At 40.3% G+C, this 21,197-nt stretch overlaps 1 protein-coding gene across 1 annotated transcript; it reads right to left on the bottom strand.

Moving 5' to 3' along the window:
- Positions 1-1,642: 1,642 nt before the first annotated feature.
- LOC139952481 (uncharacterized) lies at positions 1,643-21,183 on the bottom strand. The gene is made up of 14 exons (XM_071951622.1): positions 20,279-21,183; positions 19,497-19,616; positions 18,947-19,225; positions 18,560-18,788; positions 17,898-17,934; positions 15,251-15,430; positions 10,601-11,528; positions 6,854-6,893; positions 5,325-5,452; positions 4,219-4,776; positions 3,810-3,962; positions 3,065-3,229; positions 2,049-2,210; positions 1,643-1,748 (listed from the first exon to the last, which is right to left on the bottom strand). The coding sequence occupies exons 2-14, from the start codon at positions 19,603-19,605 to the stop codon at positions 1,726-1,728; spliced, it is 2,991 nt and encodes a 996-aa protein (XP_071807723.1). The 5' UTR covers positions 19,606-19,616; positions 20,279-21,183; the 3' UTR covers positions 1,643-1,725.
- Between the last annotated feature and the right edge of the window lie 14 nt (positions 21,184-21,197).

Raw genomic sequence — 21,197 nt, 5'->3', positions numbered from 1 at the left:
TGTATCGTAGGGCACTTCCTGACATCCGGGACCTTCCCGTAACGCAGCGTTGTTATCTTTATGCAAATCGGAATGGAGCTTACAGTAATTTGATTGGTCGTTCCGAATGTCAACAGGCAAATCATACGGACCGCTGGCTTTGCATAAAACATTGTTTTTCTAAGCCATATTTGGGCAACGATCAGAAAATAGACACTATTAAAAAAACAAAGTAATCTATTTGGTTTTAATTTTGGGGTTTGGTACATAATTTGAATGACAGAAAATAGTGGCCTGCCAATAGCTTTATAGTTTTTTGATACATACTGAAACAAGAGTCGGAGTGTGAAGTTCCTTTCGATGTGGTATTTATTTGAGTTGATGAATTGACTAAAAATGTACATTTACAATTTGTGACATATTTTTCGTGTTGTGTTTTCGGGCAATTGTTGGCCAAAGAGGGAATACAAAATCTTGTTTTCAGAATAATATATCTCTTGTGAACACAAGAGGGCGCTATGCCTAAATTAATTGGAAAGACAAGGTGAATCCACAGGTGATAATATTGCACTTAATTTTGTCGGGTAGTTAAAAAAATAATGCACATTATAATAAAAAACATTAAAAGGGACAGCAAGAGTAGTTGAACCACAAAGGAAAGAAAGAAAAACAGTTGGAGTCCTAATTTAGAGATTGCCGAAAATGAAAGAAGAACTACAGTGATGTGGTTTGTATATCGACATTAAACAATTGCATAAAACCTTACTTGGTGACAAGTAACGGGGAGAGGTTGATTGTATAAGACATTGTGAGAAACGGCTCCCTCTGAAGTGACGTAATTTTCGAGAAACAAGTAATAATTTTCCATCATGTTTTCCATGTTTGATTTCGACACCTCAGATTTAGAATTTGAGGTCTCGAAATCAAACATCTGAAAGCACACAACATCGTGTGACAAGGGTGTTTTTTTCTTTCATTATTATCTCGCAACTTTGATGACCAATACTGAGCTCAAATTTTCACAGGTTTGTTATTTTAGGCATGTGTCGAGATACACCAAGTGAGAGGACTGGTCTTTGACAATAGTTTCCACTGTCTTTAAAGAAAAAACTTTAGATATAGGGCTTATGTTTCATACACTCAATACAAATATCTGATCAACAAAAACATGCGTGTTTTTTTTTTGAATTCTGATATTAGTTCTCCGACCCCCAAAAACAGCATTTCAATGCAACAAGAAATTCACTTATATTTTCTTTATTACGAGAGTGACCAAGCAAGTGCCAAAAAGCACAATGAAAACCCTCACTCGTCAACGGTGTAGAAAGTGACGTCCTCACCACAAGAGGGCGCTATATGGTCACAAGCACTACAGATGTTGTGTTTAAAACTTGAGAAACAGCTCTCCTCACAGAGAGATATAGTAAATTAAAACATTTTTGCATAAAACGTTTTTCAGATCGCCAATAAGAGATTATTATGCCTAGGAAATAATATCAAAAACGCCACTCTACCAACCACCCTTTGAAATGAAATTTCACAGGTTAGATTTATTGTGGTTAATTATCTACATAAAGGATTAAACAATCGAACGGTTCCAGAAGCTGGCTACGCAAAATGGAACAAATTTTATCATTGAATATAGGCTACAGCTGGAGTGTGAATAACTGCTGCAGAACTCCTTGCTGGATGGCAAACGTCCGCTAATAAACTTGGCATTTCGGGCCGGGTGGCCCGAGGCAGTTCCTAAGGAATAGATGCCACGATATCTGTAGGTAAGAGGTTGAGAGGAAGAAAAACACATGTTAAACTTTTATCTTTAAGTTTAGGAAGTAATGACTAACAACATGAACTAATTGTTTAGCTTTAATGAGTGTCATAAATATATTTTTTCTCAAAACACACCGAGTTTAAAGGAACACGTTGCCTCGGATCGGTCGAGTTGGTCTTTGACAAGCGTTTGAAACCGTTTGTTATGAAATGCAAAATGGTTTAGATAAATAATTTAAAGGTATTTAAGAAGGGCGTGGATGTTTGTAGTGTACCTATAGGCTATCTGTGTTTCTTACCTGGCCAAAAGTTGCTCTTCAGTTTGCACGGTCCGTCATTAGCATGAAAAAGCCCTGGTACCCGGCAGGCCGCTCGCTGCAAGAAGCAGTAGTTACGGTAAGTCAGTCCATCCGAACCGCAAACTGGTGACCAGATGCCAATGCAGTGCTCTTGACAAACGTCTAGATCATAGAATGATAACACGAAACAAATTATGAGCCCCATCCTTGTCACATACGTAGGTTTCGTCACATACCTCTGGAAAAACTACTTCATTTGGGTATGGATATAATAATTCTAAACGCTCTTATAATAAGAGCCAAACGAGAAGAGAGAAGACAATGAAGACATTTAGATATGGTAGGAAAACCCAAGATAATTATTCCAGGAAAAACACCGCGCAGCCAAGTATGGACTGATAACCCAATCCACATAGTGCCCCGGTGGGATTCGAACCGGGTCCAAGAGGTGGACGGCGAGGTAAGACACCACTATACACCAACCTGGCCGCCAATGCCATGGCTACAAATAAACAGTTAACTTGTGTATTTTGATTGAATAATAATTTCAAGCTATAACTGAGCCATGACCATTATGTTGGGCCTGTGTTAAAGACACTGGACACTATTGGTAATAATTATCAAAGACCAGTCTTCTCACTTGGTGTATCTCAACATATGCATAAAACAACAAACCTGTGAAAATTTGAGCTCAATGTTGGTCGTTGAAGTTGCGAGCTAATGATGACAGAAAAACACCTTGTCGCACGAAGCTGTGTGTTTTCAGATGCTTGATTCCGAGACCTCAATTTAATTCTAAATCTGAGGTCTCGAAGTCAAGTTCGCGGAAAATTACTTTTTTTCTCGAAAACTACGTCACTTCAGAGGGAGCCGTTTCTCACAATGTTTTACACTCTCAACCTCTCCCATTACTCGTTACCAAGTAAGGTTTTATATTAATAATTATTTTGAGTAATTACCGATAGAGCCCAGTGCCTTTAACATTGAAGGATACTATTATGAGAGACTCAACTTACTGGTTAACTTGCCAGCTACACATCCGCCATCGTATGCCTCTACCAGACTGTAATCTCGTCTCTTACACGCAGTCTTCCTCAAGTAGCACAGAGAAGGGTACGTCACTCCGTCTGTTCCGCACATCGGAGTACCCTTAAAAGGATCGCATTGACGGCTCGTACAAACTGAAAGAAGAAACAAAAACGTCGAATTAAAACCTACAGTTCTTTACAGAACTACCCCAACTCATTTAGTGATTATCATTACACAGTGTTACTGCGAACCTTACTAGAAAAAAAACAATTGCTTGATATTAATAATACTTTGTTTGGTAATTTTGTGATTGTAAGGGCCATGTCATATGATGCGATAGTTTACATGCAGACAGTCCTGGGCAATCTACATGATGAGAATCCAATCACAATAAAATTTGGATGTTCACATTTTTCTTTTGTGGATCGTAAGGGAAAACAAATTTTGAATATTACTCATGTGCTACCATAGTAGGCCATACTCTTGTAGCATGCACCAGTTGGTTGCTTACAAGTTGCCTGTAAAGAAATTGCCTCGTGTGACAAGGCCATGTCACTCGAAGCGATTCGGGCCTGTTCCAGGCAACCTCAAAGAATTTGAATATTCAGATGGTTCCAAAAACAAAAGGTACACTTTGGCTTAAAAAATAGCTGTTCTATTGAGCATGATATTATATTTGTTGAGCAAGATTTTATATTGATTACACTAATATTATCAAAAATATTATTTTACCCATAACAGGTAGCTCGCAAAGTCCTTCAAAGGAGACTTTGAGCTGAAAGTTTCTGGTACGACAAACTTCTCTTTTCAGTTGACAGACGTTGAGATAACTCCGTTTGTTTGACCCGCACACCGGGTCGAAGAAATCTTCACAGTCGAAACATTCTGAATAGAAGAAGATAGGGTGAATTAGGCCCATTTTAAAGAGTGTTTGAATGACGGATATTAGCGCTTTAAAGAAGCGACTGTTATTATGGTAGGCTTATAATGTGAGAAAGGCAAAAAACCTGGTTCAAGCAATGGTTGACTTTTAGGACGCTAGGTGGCAGCAGACTTAGGTAAAAACCATTGTTGTTTTAGGTAATGCGCGCATGCAAGTCTGCTGCCATCTAGCGCTCCAAACTCTCACATTAAGACTTACCTTCATTTCCAACTCCTTTGGTGCAATTTCCCCTCTTCACTGGTTGGAGCGTGAAGTCTGCAGCCTTGCAAGCCGAATCTCTCATCACGCAAAGGTTGGAGTAAGTCTTGCCATCCGAGCCGCAAACTGGATCAGAAGGCAACCAATCACACTGGCCGTCCGCTGGACATGACCAAGTTGACCCCGATACATCAACGGGTGAACCCGAGGCTGCAGCCTCCGTTGTTCCTCGGATCATTTCGGTAACCGCGTGTGTGGACTGTGATTGGTCTGAAGTTGTTTGTTGGGGCATAGTGACGGCAGAGGGCGTTGTTGGTGACGCAATCGAGGTTGCGTTGCTTGCTGAAGGTGATGGTGTCCATTTGCCAGCTGTTGGCGGCTCATTTTGGTTTGTAGTTTGTGGTAGAGTTTCTTGTTGGGTTGGTTCTGATGTTTCTAGATCCGGAGCTTTGGTAGTAGACGCACTGTTCGTTGACACAGGATACGGGCGTTTTGTTGTTACACCAACCGCTGTTTCAATTATATCATGGGTTGTCGTTTGCGAAGTTGTGTGCAGCCCTGAAGCAGTCAATATAACGGAAAATTGCCAATTGGTCACTTCTCCCAAACTTCATAAAAATATCGTGAAAATATTGAGTATGCTTTATTTAAAAAGAAGCTTGATATGATTTTCCAAAGTCACCCTTCCTCCGAATGAATTTTACTGTCCAAAACCCAAATCAAACCACATTTATAGAAAAACGCCTTTACTAGCGCTCTTATCATATGTAGCTAATAGAAGAGGCTCTTATCCATTCAGTCGAGCACACTTTTAAACAGTCTTTAAAAAGACTGTTCGTCAAACTATCTGAACTCCCTGTGGAGCACAACCTCAAGCTGCTTACTTTTAATGCTGAGGGGGTTAACCCAACACGATACTGGCTTGGCCCTCCCATTGATACACTTGGGTTAAGCAGAAGCACCTACGGTTTAGTGCCTTGCTTAAGGACACGTTTAAATATTATTGATGATATCAATCTGCTTAATATAAACTGTAAAATTGAATGTAACTAATTATGTATTATTGTTTTTTTCTGGATCGAAGCAGAGTTATTGTTTTGTTTTACCTTGTTCCTGGTTGGTCTCGTTGTTGTAGGACTGTATGCCAAGGTAAACTAGCAATGTACATACTGAGCATACAAGAACCACTATAGGAATAACAATCCTCAGTGAACTGCAGTAGTCTTTAAGAATTCTGGAAAAGATAATCACAACATACGGACTTTATGACTACAAACTTAAACTAATACTCTAATAACGCCCGGTCAAAAATGACCTGGTCCAAGGGCCTGACCCATTTTGGGGTCAACCTGACCCGAAAGATGGTTTAAAAAAAATTTTGTATTCGGATACTGCGTCAGTACTGGGTCATTTTGATCCAGGTAAGAAAAAAAAGAGTCACACCCAAGAATCCGGGTAAATTCTGACCCTGGAGATTTTAGTGTCAGGTCTTAACAGTCGCCAAACATTAAAGCGCCCCCAATGGTGCAAACACAACTTATTATTCGTTTCCATTTCACTGATTTACAATAAATAAATGCATACAAATAATAGTTAATATTACATCAATTAGGCATATAGAAAACTAATTAGGTAGATGGAGACAAACCCTTGAAGCAGTTGCTTGTGTACGGGCAGACTAACAACCGACACCCCATCCCAAAAAGTCGTCATTACTTACAAAGCCAATTTGAGAGAACACCTGTTTAAATAATGCAGCCTATTGTTTGGGGGTTATGTTCTCAAAAACGTGTAATCTTGTTAATATCCAGACAGACATGGCCCACTCACCCTCCTTCCCCAGTGTCCGGCCCCATGCAGAACTCCCCTCCAATGCCAAACCAGAGACTGTAATATTGTTAAAAATGACTCACTGCTTTGGGGAAACTGTGGGTTGTCATGTTGGTATAGGCTCCCTAGTTAACAACTTCCTTACAGGTGTTAAGAAGTTGCCGAGATTGTGGGATTTTGGGGATCACGGACCTTTTCAAAGTTGCAATGAGGTATTTATTCATTACAGCAGTTGAACAACTGACGGCAATAAAGACTTATCCAGGACCCACCGCTGGCTATAATAAGCTGAAAACATGGCATAAGAAGAAGAGATGGGACTGTCGTTGAAATACTGCTGGTGCTACCATGGAATACCCACACATGCCGTTTTGAATCAAAATAATGTACAGCAGTTAAAGGCACTGGACACTATTGGTAAATACTCAAAATAATTATTAGCATAAAACCTGCCGTCGATTTCAGAAAGAGTTAGGACTCGTCTTATCTCGAGTTAGGACGAGTAACTCGTCCTAAGTTAGGATTAATCTTAAGGTCTGCAAACTACAGTGCAGGGTTGGGACTCGTCCTAAGTCATAAGATTAGTCCTAAGTTAGGAAGAGTTTTGTGAAATCGACGGCTGAATTGGTAACGAGTAATGGGGAGAGGTTGATATAGTATTAAACTACATCATAGGCCTACATCATTTATGGGTACTGTTTACCTTTTTCAATAACTTAACAACGACAAATTAGCGGAACTTTTAAAGTTGCAACACCAATATACACATGCAGAAATAAACACTGAAATGCAAAATCCTACATACCTCATAGGTGATTGATGGATACCCTTCCTTTGCCTTGAGCCTAAATACACAAAGTTCCAGAAAAGTTCAGAGTGTTTGGGCTTTTGAAGAAGTCGTAAATTACGTTCACGTCAGCACTGCGTCTCTTGTAAATTCTGGTGTCATCATTCGCCGACCTCCCGTTTTAAACAGAAACAACAATGACGTCATGGGTATTTATAACATTTTTTTTCTGCCCGTCTAAACGTTCTCGAACAGTGCCAAATTTTGCCAACACCGTGAAGGAAACGAAGCCACAATGTTTCTTAGAATTTAGCAAGAAAGTCTGAGACATGGGGTGATTTTGGATGGATCAACGCATAAGCTACGTCGAAATTTCTTGCATGGTACCTATACTCAACAGTAGCATGGAACGTTCCATTGTTTTGCAAAAAATAAATAGGTCACGACACTGGACAAAGACCAGTCTTCTCACTTGGTGTATCTCAACATATGCATAAAATAGCAAACCTGTGAAATTTGAGCCAAATTGGTCGTCGAAGTTGCGAGATAATAATGATAGAAAAAACACCCTTGTCACACGAAGTTGTGTGCTTTCAGGTGCTTGATTTCGAAACCTCAAAATTATAAATCTGAGGTCTCGAAATCAAATTCGTGGAAAATTACTTCTTTCTCGAAAACTACGTCACTTCAGAGGGAGCTGTTTCTCACAATGTTTTATACTATCAACCTCTCCCCATTCTCGTTACCAAGTAAGGTTATATGATAAATTTTTTGGGTAATTACCAATAGTATCCACTGCCTTTAATGGCCTGACGTTTCGACCACAAGAGTCTTTCTCGAAAGAAAAACGAAGTGCGCTAGTTGGCATGTGCGGCTGAATATTACCTCACAAAATCAGTTGTGTTTTTTAACGGATTGCATGCTGTGAACAATTTAAATACTTTATGCAAAAAAACTTTCAACTTTATGAAATACCTCCCATGATCGGTTGCTTTGCTTCAAACACATTCAACTCTATATTATTTGAATATCTGTGTAACATTGATACAGACAGGCAGTAGATATCTGTTTTTGCTCTCTGTATATAATATGGCTTTTCATGTGCTTGGCAAAAAATCGTGCCGTGACGTTGCAAAAGAAAGGTCTATTACACATAGTATAACCAGACTATTTTGTCCTTCAAAACTCACTTCTGTTTCATTGGGTTTAAGTTGAGATAATAAAGATGGCTACTAAAGATAACGGTCTACAAATAGGGGAAAAGACAGGAACGGTATAAGTGGCTTGGTCTCCCATAGTGGGTCAACTCGACCATGATACCTTTCGAGACGAGTTGCAAAGTCGAGTTGACTCTGTAATAGGGTGGATTACAGGAGGGAGGCCACTGTTTACAAACTATACGGATCGATCTGACTCAAGCTCTGTACTTAATAAAATCTGGGTTCGACTCCCGGCCTGGTCAGTAGTGACACTTGCGTCCTTGAGCGAGTCACTTTTACCATGACTGCTTCTCTCCACCCAGGGATACAAAGGGGAGAGCAGGGGAGTAACCTGCAATGGACTTGCATCCTTTCCTACTAATATTCTCATTTGTTTAATGCCAATGAAACTGGATATAAACACCGACCAGCTGAGCCACATTGGCTCGGGTGGCAGATTTATACTTTACTTACAGCTTATAAAAATTAATTTGAAGAAAAACACATTGCAAAAACTCAAGTCATTTATTGTCACTTTCATGCACAAAGTTTAGCCATCATAGTTAGCCCTGGCAGCCTTACACTTTCGTATTATCTTACAGTGTACATCACAGAGGAAGAGTCATATATACATGGCTACCGTCATAATATAATGTACATCCCGTGAGCCACAGGTCTACAGCTTCGGCTACGGCTTGATTGCCTCGTCATCATGGGTTATGTGAACTCCTTAGCAACACCCTTAGCAACAGTCGTAGCCGTAGCCGCAACTGCAAATACGGCTAAAAACCACGATCGCAGCCTTATAAATAACACGAGAGCAATTTAGCAAGGGTCCCGTGCTAAATTGTAGCATGGTAAATTTTTACAATGTACCTCGTATGAGAGGACAATCTTGTCAAACGTTGCTACATTTTACAACCGTGCTAAAATAAAGCAAGGGACCCTAGTTAAATTGCTGTCGTGTGAATAGCAGTTTAGTCTACATCTGTGTAAGATCAACAACACACTGTATTGAACGCTTAAGACAACAGGAAGGGCGGGGGTGGGAGGCTCTTTGCGACGAGTGGGCAACGACTAAGGAAGACGGAGTACACATCTTATACAGCACGCGATACTCCTATTCCATAATCATCATGTATAAACGGCTTTAACAACTTGTTTCTAAAACATAGCATTAATCACTTTTAATTTGTCACAAACAAAATAAACTTTCAGCCTCTGGTTCAAGAAGAGCTCGACAATCTCATTGATTCTTCACAGATTGATACTCACAGATTCTATGAAATGAATTTACAACAAATAGATCACAGATGTGGACTCATTTAAAGTAATTGCTAAATTAGACTGATTCTAGTAAACAAACAAAAGTTCACTCGATGGAAAGTTTGAGTCATGTTACCCGCAGAACGGTCTTAAAATTAAAGTTTTTCATAGAAAAAATTATTTGTATGTACAGTATTTTGATATAGTACCGTAAAAGGGTTCCCCCACAAAAAAAACCCATGCATTTTAAAGTACACTCAGAAAACAAATGGTAAAAAGATGTTATGTAAAAAAAGTTGTGTAAGAAACTACCTAAATTAAGTAAAACACGGCCAAAAATATGTACTGATTTGTAGTGTAAAAAAATCTATACATGTTTTGAGAGTAAGTATTGCAGTTAACCAAAGTTATGTAAGATTTACCGAAGTAAAGAGAAACTTTACATGGCATTGGTAGGTCTCACTAGGAAGGCATACGTAATAAACACCAATGCGTAAGATTATAATACAATTAATGGTACATAGTCTGACATATAAAACCGGTGGGTGTTCCTCTTAGCGGTAGGGCGGGGAGGGGGGGGGCCCTAGTACATCAGGTCAAATTGCAAAAAGCCTGTAAGCACAAAAAAAAACTTGCTAGGCAAAACAAATGATTGATAATAACAAAACAGGTTACCAGCCAGAGTACTATAGAAGTACCATTGCTGGCGACTGGTACACCACTGATCCTTCCTTGCTTTAGCAAAGAAATTTGCTTAGCATAATTTTATGCTTAGCAGCTTTATGAAATAGGGCAAAGGGCTTGTGTGCATGGAGAGTACATAAAAAAATACATGCGGGGTCTGAGTCGGGTGCGGTGCGGGATTTCAGTCAAATTCACTAGAAGATTTTACAAGGATAGTCATCCGGGCTCAATAGAGCTGTTTGGATGCCAGTCACATTGTGTTTTGTTAGAACCCTATTCTGGGCCCGATTTCATAAAGACTGTAAGCACGAAAGTTTTGCTAAGCTTAGACAACTAGTGCTTGGTAGAAACGGACTACCAGTCAAAATTACATTAGGTTAACATTGACTGGTGTCCTACTCAATTTTTGCTTAGCAAAGAAATTTGTCAAGTAGTATTTTCTGCTAAATAGCTTTATGAGATCGGGCCCTGGGATAGGCCAAACTTGCTTGTGCTTAGCTTATGTTTGTGCTTAAACGGCTCTATGAAATTGGCCCTAGGTATATCACTGATTGTAATACAGAGTAAATTGTTGTTTGATGCAGCTAGATTTCATCCCTCTCTATTTTGATCTGACCACCATCGTCTTTATCTACGGTGTCAGCAGGCTGGTACTCAATATTGTGACCTCGTGTCGATCCCCGATCTCTCTTCTTCCTCTTCGTCACATAGACAATGACAATGGTGACAATTAGAATGACAATGACCAGGACAAGAATGACAATGATGATGATAGTTCTGGTTAGTCCCCCGAGACCTAAAGGTCCCTCTTTGCCATTGCTCCCATCAGCGGAAACAACGAATGGAAGGGTGCTGCAGTTTCGTGCATCACCCTCAAAAGCAGCACTTGTTAAAGTGCAAATCAGAACTGTCCCATTATCCTCCATGCTTGGCACGAACATCACTCTCGATTCAGTCAGCATATTTTTACCGGTTGATACTTGACCTTCAACCGCTACTTGACCTTTGACCGCAGCTCCATGCTGTGTCCAAGCGAGCTCAACAAGTGGACTGCCGGTTTCTGATGAGCAGACGATCTCCACAGCTTTACCTTCTTGTACATCAACATAGCTGGCATTGGATTCAATATTGGATGGTACATTGCATATAGGATATGCATCACCGGGTAAATATTGTACAGTAAGGCTGGCTACCTGAGACGACAGGACAATTTTACCAGAACACATGCTAGTGATTTTATCCCGTTTACAAAGGACACACTTGTAATCGCTTGTGTCATTCCTGGTTGGCGATTTGATAGAAAGGTCATACGACCTAGAATATGTCCCCACGTTGATGTTACGTTTGATGCTGTAGTTCTCAGCTATCAGACCCAGTTGTTGTAGTTCACCAGAACGGAGCCCAAGCTCGTCACTGATGATGTCGTTCCCTCTCCGGAAAGAAACAACCTGGTCCCGTTCGTTTACGGCGACAAACTCACAACTTATTGTGGCTAGACCGTCCCCCTCATACACAGTAACATCAACTGGTTGTCTTACGATGGACTGAGCAAATACAGATATTGAGCTCAATAGCAGACACAGAGCAACACAAAGTTGAGCCATTTTTAAAGTTCTCCACTGGTCCTGTAAAAAGTCAGCAGACACCAATCTTTGACAATAGGCTCCAGGCTGATTTCACAGTGATGTTCACATTATTAATCCTTGTCCACGACAATAAACGCCATCATGCTGAACAACCTTTGCTTCCGTAATCCAATCGATTATTCAATACCATGGACAACAAATACAGCTATCGGTATATCGGTGTCAGTTTCTGCTAAAAAGTTCGTTTGGACCAGACAGTGTGATCAATGAACCACTTCAATGTGTGCCATAAGATTACTGATAAAACCATATCTCTCTACAATACAATTTCAGAACAAACTGTGTACTTTGTATTTCAGTGCTCTGATATGTTGGACAACTGGTTGTCACGGTGACAACATACAAAAACGAACACACTCGGTTCAGTGGCGACTACCAGAACGGCATGATACGTGCTAGGCTCGTTATTTAAAGGGACACGTTGCCTTGGATCGGTCGACTTGGTCCTGGAAAGCGTTTTTAACCATTTTGTTATGAAAATGCGTAACGGTTAGAAAGGTGCTTTAAAAGCAGAATGTTAAAGTTGGGGAGGTATTGATTTCTGCTTTACCAGCCAGGCTTCTGATTGGATGATACCCAAGCCTACATCCATAAGGGCTGTAAATGGGTCAGCCCCAGGAGTAGGAGTGGCAATGGCCCCTGGAAAATAGTTGATCGTAGCCCACACCTTGTGAAGTGGCCTTTAGGCCTTGTGTGTGGCGACTTGCATGGACAAACAAACAATGATCCACACCACATAAAACGTGCCTCAAAATTGCACCGTTTCCTTTTACCTTGTGAACTAACACACAGTCGTCCATTTTCTGGAGTCAAACATTTGACTCCACGTAATCATTTCTATCTCCATGACGAAATAGTGTACCGTGTGAGTTCATCCACGGCGTAAAAGGAAAACTGTGCAATTTCGAGGCGTATTTAAGTGGATCGTTATGTATTCTACTTTTAAAACATCTTTCTAACCATACGCGTTTTATAACAAACCAACTAGCCCGATCCAAGGCAACGTGTCCCTTTAAGGGTAACACCTGGTATAGTACGCCCAGTTAGGACAAACTCTGAAATCAATTTAGCTCACGCTGGGGCCCCCGCGAGTAAAGTATGTTCACTTGATCAGGACCTTTGATCGATCAAATATCTCTACCCCTGCGGGAAACACGTCGTGGGATTTGTGTTTTATGAGAGTGAGAATTGTAACCTATATCATTATTCACAAGTTGTTTCCAATAAAAATATGGACACTTGAACACGAAACAGGTGCCTGAAAATTGGGTCATTCATGTACTTTTTTTCGATTTTGAAGTTGTATGGGTTGGTTCTGACAACTACTTGGACAAGCATCAAAAAGCGCTTCCAAAAGTACGTTTCCCCCTTAAAGGCATGGACACATTTGGTTATAATGTCAAAGACCAGTGTTCTTACTTTGTGTATCCCAACATATGCATAATAACAGTAACACATCTGTGAACATTTGGACTCATTATTATTGGTCATCGAAGTTGCAAAAGAATAATGAAAGAAAACACACCCTTTCAGATGGCTAAAAATTTCTTCAGGCTTTAAAGTCTTTTATTTGAATGAGAAACTACCCCTTTCTCAAAAACATACGTAATACTTCAGAGGGAGCCGTTTCTCACAAATTAACAGCTCTCCATTGCTCGCTACCAAGTAAGTTTGTTGGTTACAATTATTTTGAGTATTTACCAATGGTGTTCTGTGCCAGGAGGGCGATGTTTGGAGGCTCAAATTTGGTCGACACGTTGATTTTAAAGTCACCTGGAAATAGATTTTTTTTTTCCCTTTCAAACATAAGAGGATAGGCTTACGAACAATAAAACAATTTTTTTTAGTAATTGTTTGTCACGATTTATATGTTTAAAAAATATATAAAGTTGTTTGGGGGCTGACTCCGCCTACCCCTTTTGTGACGTCAATCGAGGCAGACTTTGCCTGCAATGCGTATAGTAAACACACGTGCAAAGTACATGTACGTCCAAGTCGTGAGTTGGTACGTTTCAAAAAGTGTTTTTCTGCATTCAGCAGCAGTACACCTGGTCGGCATTGCCGGAAAAAACAAAAACAAACTGTGTTTACTCTACGCATTACAGGCAAAGTCTGCCTCGATTGACGTCACGAACAGCGCCCTCTCGGGTCGGGGTCTACTCTTAAATTTGTAAATAACATAAGAACTGATTGTTTAAAACCTTAGTTGACTGTCTATTCACGTTCCACTCATCAAAACACATATATTAGTGGCAAAAGCTTTATTTTGAAAAAATACCACTTCCAGGTGACTTTAAATCAACGGGTACATTTAATATTTAAACAAATTTACAGATCTTAAACTCAAGCACTTATTATTTAATCATTGACACAGCTATTGTGAATTGATATTACAAATGGCAGTGAGATAACTGCTGCATCAGTGTTTTTCAAAATCTGCATAAAATGGACACGAAAACAATGTGTTCCCATGACTGTGGTTGTGCACATTTGCTTTTCATCAATAATGCAGACATTGGCGTTTTCGAAACAAAGTTTTTGGCTCCGACTCGGGCTCTGTCTGCTTGTTTTAAACCCCATTAGGAAAGCACACGTTTTCTAAAGCCGCTAAGCCGAAGCTCGATCCCAAGCAGTGGTTTCGAAAAGACCATACATTATTGATGGTGTAACTATACATTGAAGCGTAGTTTTTCAATTCCTATGATCAGTGTCTGGTAATAAATAACGACTCTTTCTGTCGTTCGTTATAATTGCTCTACTTTGCTCCCCGCACCGGTACCTGTATATGTTTTTTTAAGCTATTGCCAAATGATTATCATAATAAATTATTGAATGCCAGTGATATTTGCACAAGGGTTAGGGATGCCTAAAGATCGTGTTGGCAATTCACAATGTTTGGTTTTCATGTTACTCCCAGCAACGATTGCCCCTCTGTCATTCTAGGTATAACATGATTGAGTCGGTCTCCGTAACGGTGTAAAATGCAGACTTTTCGCAATGTCGGCTACACGTATTTTTGTGCACATCATGATTGTTCTGTGGACGGAATCGCTAATTTACGGGCAGAGCATTACGACTCAACCGGTTAGCTCTGAGGGTGATGAGGGGGAACCGGGCTCGTTCGCCCCGTTAGTCTTTCAAGTCAGCAACATGGATGTTCGTACTCAGATCGCTGCTATCAGAAGACGCGGAGTTGTCATTGCGGATGACACGGTCAAACGGGATGTGGTGTTTGAGTCGCTTGGTCTTGATGCGGATAACTACGTGATAACTCGACAAGTGGTGTTACCGGATAATATAAGATTTTCTCTCAGGTTGAGTAACCCGACCCGTCTGGACACAGCGTGGTTCTCCTTCGTGGTCTGTGTGAGGAATTTAACCGATGCTCGGTGTGCAGAGAGTGACATCATCTTGGAATCAGACATCGTGGAGTTCACAGTGAGGTATGCTCCCGGGGATGTCTATCCGAACTGTAGCAGCTTTGTTAAGGGTGGGGTTAGTAGCATTAAGCATGGGAGGTTGCGGGTTTACCTTGGGGAGACTGTTGTCATGCTGTGCCGCTCGGAGGTCGGTGAGCCACCCGTTAACTTGACCTGGGAAAGAGGTGGTCATTATCTTACATCAGAGACCTCATCGGACGGTGAGTTTACGTACTCTGAAGTCACTTTCATCCCTTCATTGGACGATGAGGGCGTGGTGTTTGCATGCAATATGACACGCCCATTATTGACGGATGAAATGGAAAGACGTTGCGTTGTGGACTCATTTGACATCGTCTCGGAGCCTACGGTGACAATACACTACAAGAACCAGAGTGGGTTTGTTATTGTGGGAAGTACGGTGGTGTTCACCTCCTTTGCCACTACCGTGACGTCAGCAATCAACAGAACATTCTGGAGAGTGTCCGAAGAGCTGCAGAATGCGACAGATCGCTACAGAATAGAAGAAAATCAGTTCACGTTGCGGGATATAGGAGAAGAGGACGGTGACGCGAGCCTCATGTATGTCGTGATTGATAATGATGGGATACAGGGGGTTGCTATGGTAACCATTAAAACAATCAATGCTGGTGATCTAGCGACCCAACCCCCTTACCCTGATACCACAAGGGGTGCAACGGCATATACTACCGAAGAAACACCACCAGAGGACTATAGTGCCGTCATTATAGGTTCGTTATTCGCAGCGTTGCTTGTCCTCATCATGGTTGTTATGATCTGTACTTGGTACTACAGAGAGGTACGGCCTAAGAAATCTTCACCGGATGTCTCACGAGCCGAAATAAAACATAATAACACGGCGCCCTCTCGCGAGATACCCTCACACCACCAAGTTGAGGTTGCTCATGATGATGGCAATTACCCACCAGTTCTACAAACTCTACACGTAGAACGTAAAGCTGGAAGCTCAGTTCTTGAAGGAAGTCATGAGCCTCTTGAGCTCATGGGCATTCACAGAGAACAAGAACACACAGGAAGAGGGGATTCCCCTATAAGGCAAGCAACTTGTTCAAGGGGTAACAAGTATCGATACTTTAACTCCGACGATGGGACAGTCGACTACGGATCTCGTTCCCATTACACACGATGTAATGCAGCTTACGGTATCGACCCCATTCACAGTCGATATCAAAATATCGACGACAAAAACGTGTTGAACAACCTCTACGACTACAACAATGATGCTTATAATGATGACGAAAATAAACAATACCCGCAAATCGATTTCGGAATCAAGTCGGACACCGACAGCGTATCGAATAACGAGGAGCAGTCTTTTGGTAGACTCACCCCAAGTGAAATGAGTGACGTAGGGAATGAAACACAGAGTCACGAACATGGATCAAACCATAATGATTGGAATGACACATTGAGATACGATGTGAATGAAGATGAATACGAAGGTGTACAGAGTTATGTTTAAAAGGCAAAGGGTCTAAACAAACTGAACTCATTTCAAGATTTGTTGCATTAAAGGAACACGTTGCCTTGGATCGGACGAGTTGGTCAAAACAAAAGCGTTTGTAACCGTTTTTTATAAAATGCATATGGTTGGAAAGATGTTTTAAAAGTAGAATACAATGATCCACACAAGTTTGCCTCGAAATTGCGTGGTTTTCCTTCTACTGTGCGAACTAACATGGTCGGCCATTTATGGGAGTCAACATTTTGACCCCCATAAATGGCCGACGTGTTAGTCGACAAGGTAAAAGGAAAACCACGCAATTTCGAGGCATGTTTGTGTGGATCATTGTATTCTACTTTTACAACATCTTTCTACCCATATGCATTTTATAACAAACGGTTACAAACGCTTTTCAAAGACCAACTCGACCGATCCGAGGCAACGTGTTTCTTTAAAGGCAGTGGACACTATTGGTAATTACTCAAATTAATTGTCATCATAAAACCTTACTTGATTACGAGTAATGTGGAGAGGTTGATGGTTTAAAACATATTGTGAGAAACAGCTCCCTCTGAAGTGACGTAGTTTTCGAGAAAGAAGAAATTTTCCACGAATTTGTTTTCGAGACCTCAAGTTTAGAATTTGAGGTCTCGAAATCAATCATCAGAAAGCACACAACTTAGTGACACAAGGTTTTTTCCTCTTTCATTATTATCTCGCAAATTTGACGACCGATTGAGCTCAAATTTTCACGGGTTTGTTATTTTATGCATATGTTGAGATACATCAACTGTGAAGGCTAGTCTCTGACAATTACCAATAGTGTCCAGTGTCTTTAAAGTGTGGAGCACTTTTTTCCTTTTCCTTGTATGAAGCCATAAAGGGACACAATGATGAAAACAAGTTCACGTGGCAAGAATTTATGTGGGTGTGTGCACCGCGAAATGAATTATTTCGTGTGCCCAAAATCATTTATTTGGAGCACTCGAAGTCATCGCATGATTTTGTGATTTTACGTGGTCCTTTTGAGGATCCGTAAAGGCCCAATTCCAAAAGTCAGTAAGTAATTTGGAGGAAAAAATTCGAAATGTTTTGAAAGAACAGACTAAGAATAGTCGAAAAGGTCCCATTATACTAAATAGTAAACTCATCAACGGGGTTGGGGCGTTGTGTTTAGTGAGGTATCATTGAAATTATTTTATTAAATTTACGGTATTACTAGTATATTATCTACTTTGCTGTGTGTAGATTCGTTCCTAATAACTAATGTCTAGATATTTATCAATTTTGTTTCGTGCAGAGAGCTCTCTCATTACGCTTTTCACAAGCTACCATTTTCTGCCTTTGTTAGATACTTCTGACCTTTTCATAATGTGGAACGGCGCATTTGCCTTCAAACCTTTGCGTGCAACATGAAAAATAAATCACAGAATAATGTTCAATGAATTGACTTCGCTACTTTTAAAAAGATGAAACGGGAGAATTTTGTTTGACAAAGTTGGACAAGCCTGTATTGTGTGAACACACATGTTGTAACATCGGACCGTAATTGTTTGTCTGTTTAGGTTTGGTATTTTGGGTTGCACAAAGGTCCAACATAGTTATGAATGGCCACAATTTCTTTGATCTTGACTATAAACGATGGTATTTTTGAAGTATGAAGTTTTGTGAAAAAAAATTTATGGAACTCAAATGAAAGTCGGCTTCATGTATATGGCAATAATATTTGAAATATAACACAAATAAATGCGAAGATCAGAATATAAGTTGTATCTCAATTTATCAAAATATTGATTTATTTCAAAACATGAATGGAAAATAAACACTTTAAGAACATAATCACTTTAAAACATCAGCATTATCACACAAACATCATTGGAAACAGGTATAAGATGTATTTGTAACGGTTGCGGTTATACACCATTTACTTTGCTGTGCTGCATGCCATATTGGTTTTTGGGGGAACTTGTATTTCTATTTATTCTGCTGAAAACTGCGGAAGCAATGTCCTTTATTGAGTTTACGGGGGTGTAGGTTGTGTTGGTACATTTTGTGCAGTTGCCCCAGAGCCAATTGGCATTGTTGTTGGTGCCGCTTGTGTTGGTGTTGTTGTTGGCGCCGTTGCTGTTGCTGTCGCCGTAGTTGGCGTTGTTGTTTGCGACGTAGTTGGTGACGCAGTTCCCGTTGTTGGTGGCGTAGTTCGTGACGTAGTTGCTGCAAATGAGGGCTCAACTGGAACACTTGTTGATTGACCTGTTAAGTGAAAAATTTGAAAAAAACACGGTCATCATTGCTGAACTTGTGCAGATATTTTCAATTTCAATGTACAGTGAAATTTGTATACAACTAGACCGCTCGGCCACGACAAGCCTTGATTTGCGTCTGTTGATAAAAACAAAATGGCTGATTACCTGGTGTGGAACCGTCTTCTCTGCTTTCCTCACTACTATCTTCTTCGCTTTCAGTTTCCATTGATAGCATGCCGTTCATCTGGAAGGCCACATCAGGGCAAGGACCATCGGTGATTGTCATGTTTCGGCCGGTATTGCACTCGAACCTCTCTACGAAACACTCTGACGGGAATGTCCGGTTGCGGACACCGTCGAACGCACAGACTAGAGTGTTTGGGTTTGGTCGGGGGCATCGGCGGATACAACCGTTGGGTTGATCGGGCCGGTCATCACGACGACCTGCGCAATAAGACAGGAAAAGTGATAAAAGTAAAGTTAGTTTTATTATAGACATTGGACTTTCACACAGGTTTGTTTAGTGAATGTATATTTACTTTTTTTTCTTCCCTCATTTTTCCCTTAAAACTCGATGACCAATTGAGCCAACATTTTCACAGGATGTATAAAAAATATGCATCAAATAACAACCTGTCGAAATGTTGGATACCTCGAGTGAGGATACCGGTCTTGGACATTTACCAAATATATGCAGTTATATGACTGGGCTTACCTGGTCGATCGGGTCTGTTGCCTCGGCCTGGTCTGCCCCAAGGTTTAGCCTCAGTTGTAATAAACAGCGACACCAAGAGCACAGCAAAGAGTACTGTAAATGTCTTCATCTTTGAGCTACCTGTCAAAATAAAAACACACTTGTTTATTTTGAATACATACTTAATCTGAAAAAGTTTGAATTTACATTTTATTCTTAAAGGTATAATATTTGTGAGGATAAGAAACACTATTGCTAATTTTTAGTCTGAAATCTTAATGAATTATATGAAGTTCAAACAAGCACCATATTTTTTCCGTGAGATAATTCCCTTTGAAATGAAGTCATGTCTTAGAAAACTGTATCTAAAAACCTGAAAAACAAAACTGCAAATTTCGGTTGTTACAACCAAAGTTAACAACTTGCTGAAAACTATTACATATATTTACTATTTTCGCATAACGGGTTAAGCCAACATTTTCACAGGTTTGTTGTTTTACATGTTTGATTATACAAACACTGCAGCGACTATGGGCCTACCTATCTTTAATTAACAGAAAAACAAAAAAAATTGATACAATCAAACAATACAAACACAGCGATGTCAATGCTATAGACAAACCGCTAAAAACAAAATTAAAAGTCCACAAGAAAAAACAAAAAAATATATAAAAGAGAACGAACCCACCAGCTAAAAAATGTCTTTTAATCCTGCCAATGATGTAAAATAGCTCAACATTGAAATTTATTATTATACTTCTAAAATTTTTTAACATAAAAACACAAGCAAGTGAAGTACTTACCAAAAAAATCCAATCGCTGGTTGAAACAACTAACTCGACTTTTGGGACTTTGCCGTTCCGATAGTGAAGATCCCACTTGAAGTTATACAAACAACTCTGACTTTCGAAACGAATTCAGTCCCTTTTATTTGATTCAGTTGAAGGATTACGGATGTAAAGTGGGTGTTTTTGGAACGCAATAACAAACACGTCACATTTCGCGGTAAATAGTGGTCATTTTTGTTTTAAGTATAGTGTTACACAGGTCAGGGCTGTGATCACTCTGCCTACAATACCAACTCGTAATATTATGACAAAATGCAAGGTGACCGTGTAACTAACTTAACCACAGCACCCGGATGCACGTGTATTGCTATTGCTAATATGCTAATATTCATACCGGTGTTTAAAAACAGTTAATCACATGCCACTCACGCAGGGAAGTGATGATGAATTATTACAGGAATTATATATGTATAAATCTATCGGTAAGTAGGATTTGAAACCTTGCATGGTGGAAATACGGTATATAAGGTCTGCGGTAACACAATGTAATGACTATCTCTAAAGAGTTGGGTGGATCTGAAAAGAACCGTTGGTTTCTATCGGTGTTTCGACATGAGAGTAGAGCATCGCAGCTCCTCACAGAGGCGTGGTCAGGATTGGCTGGGAGGGGGAGCCCTGACCCATTCCGATGAACCACCCCCAAAGAAAAAAAAGACTGACAAAAATGAATATTCATTCGATACATAACCCTCCCAAGAACTGTTTCTTTGCCCCCCTCCCCTCTATCCAAAGTGTGTCTCGGGCCCTTTTCGAAACCACGTCTGCGGCTCTAGATTCGACTCAGGATAGCTTGGCCCGGTTGCGCGTGACAATATACTCAGGTCTTCAGACGAGAGAAAGGAGCCTGAAGCCGAATTCAAAGCGAAGCCGTGGT

The sequence above is a fragment of the Asterias amurensis genome, chromosome 2 (genome assembly GCF_032118995.1).
Source record: "Asterias amurensis chromosome 2, ASM3211899v1".
NCBI classification, from domain to species: domain Eukaryota; kingdom Metazoa; phylum Echinodermata; class Asteroidea; order Forcipulatida; family Asteriidae; genus Asterias; species Asterias amurensis.
Note: the sequence above shows the minus strand (reverse complement) of the source record. Positions and strands in the feature narration are given on the sequence as shown.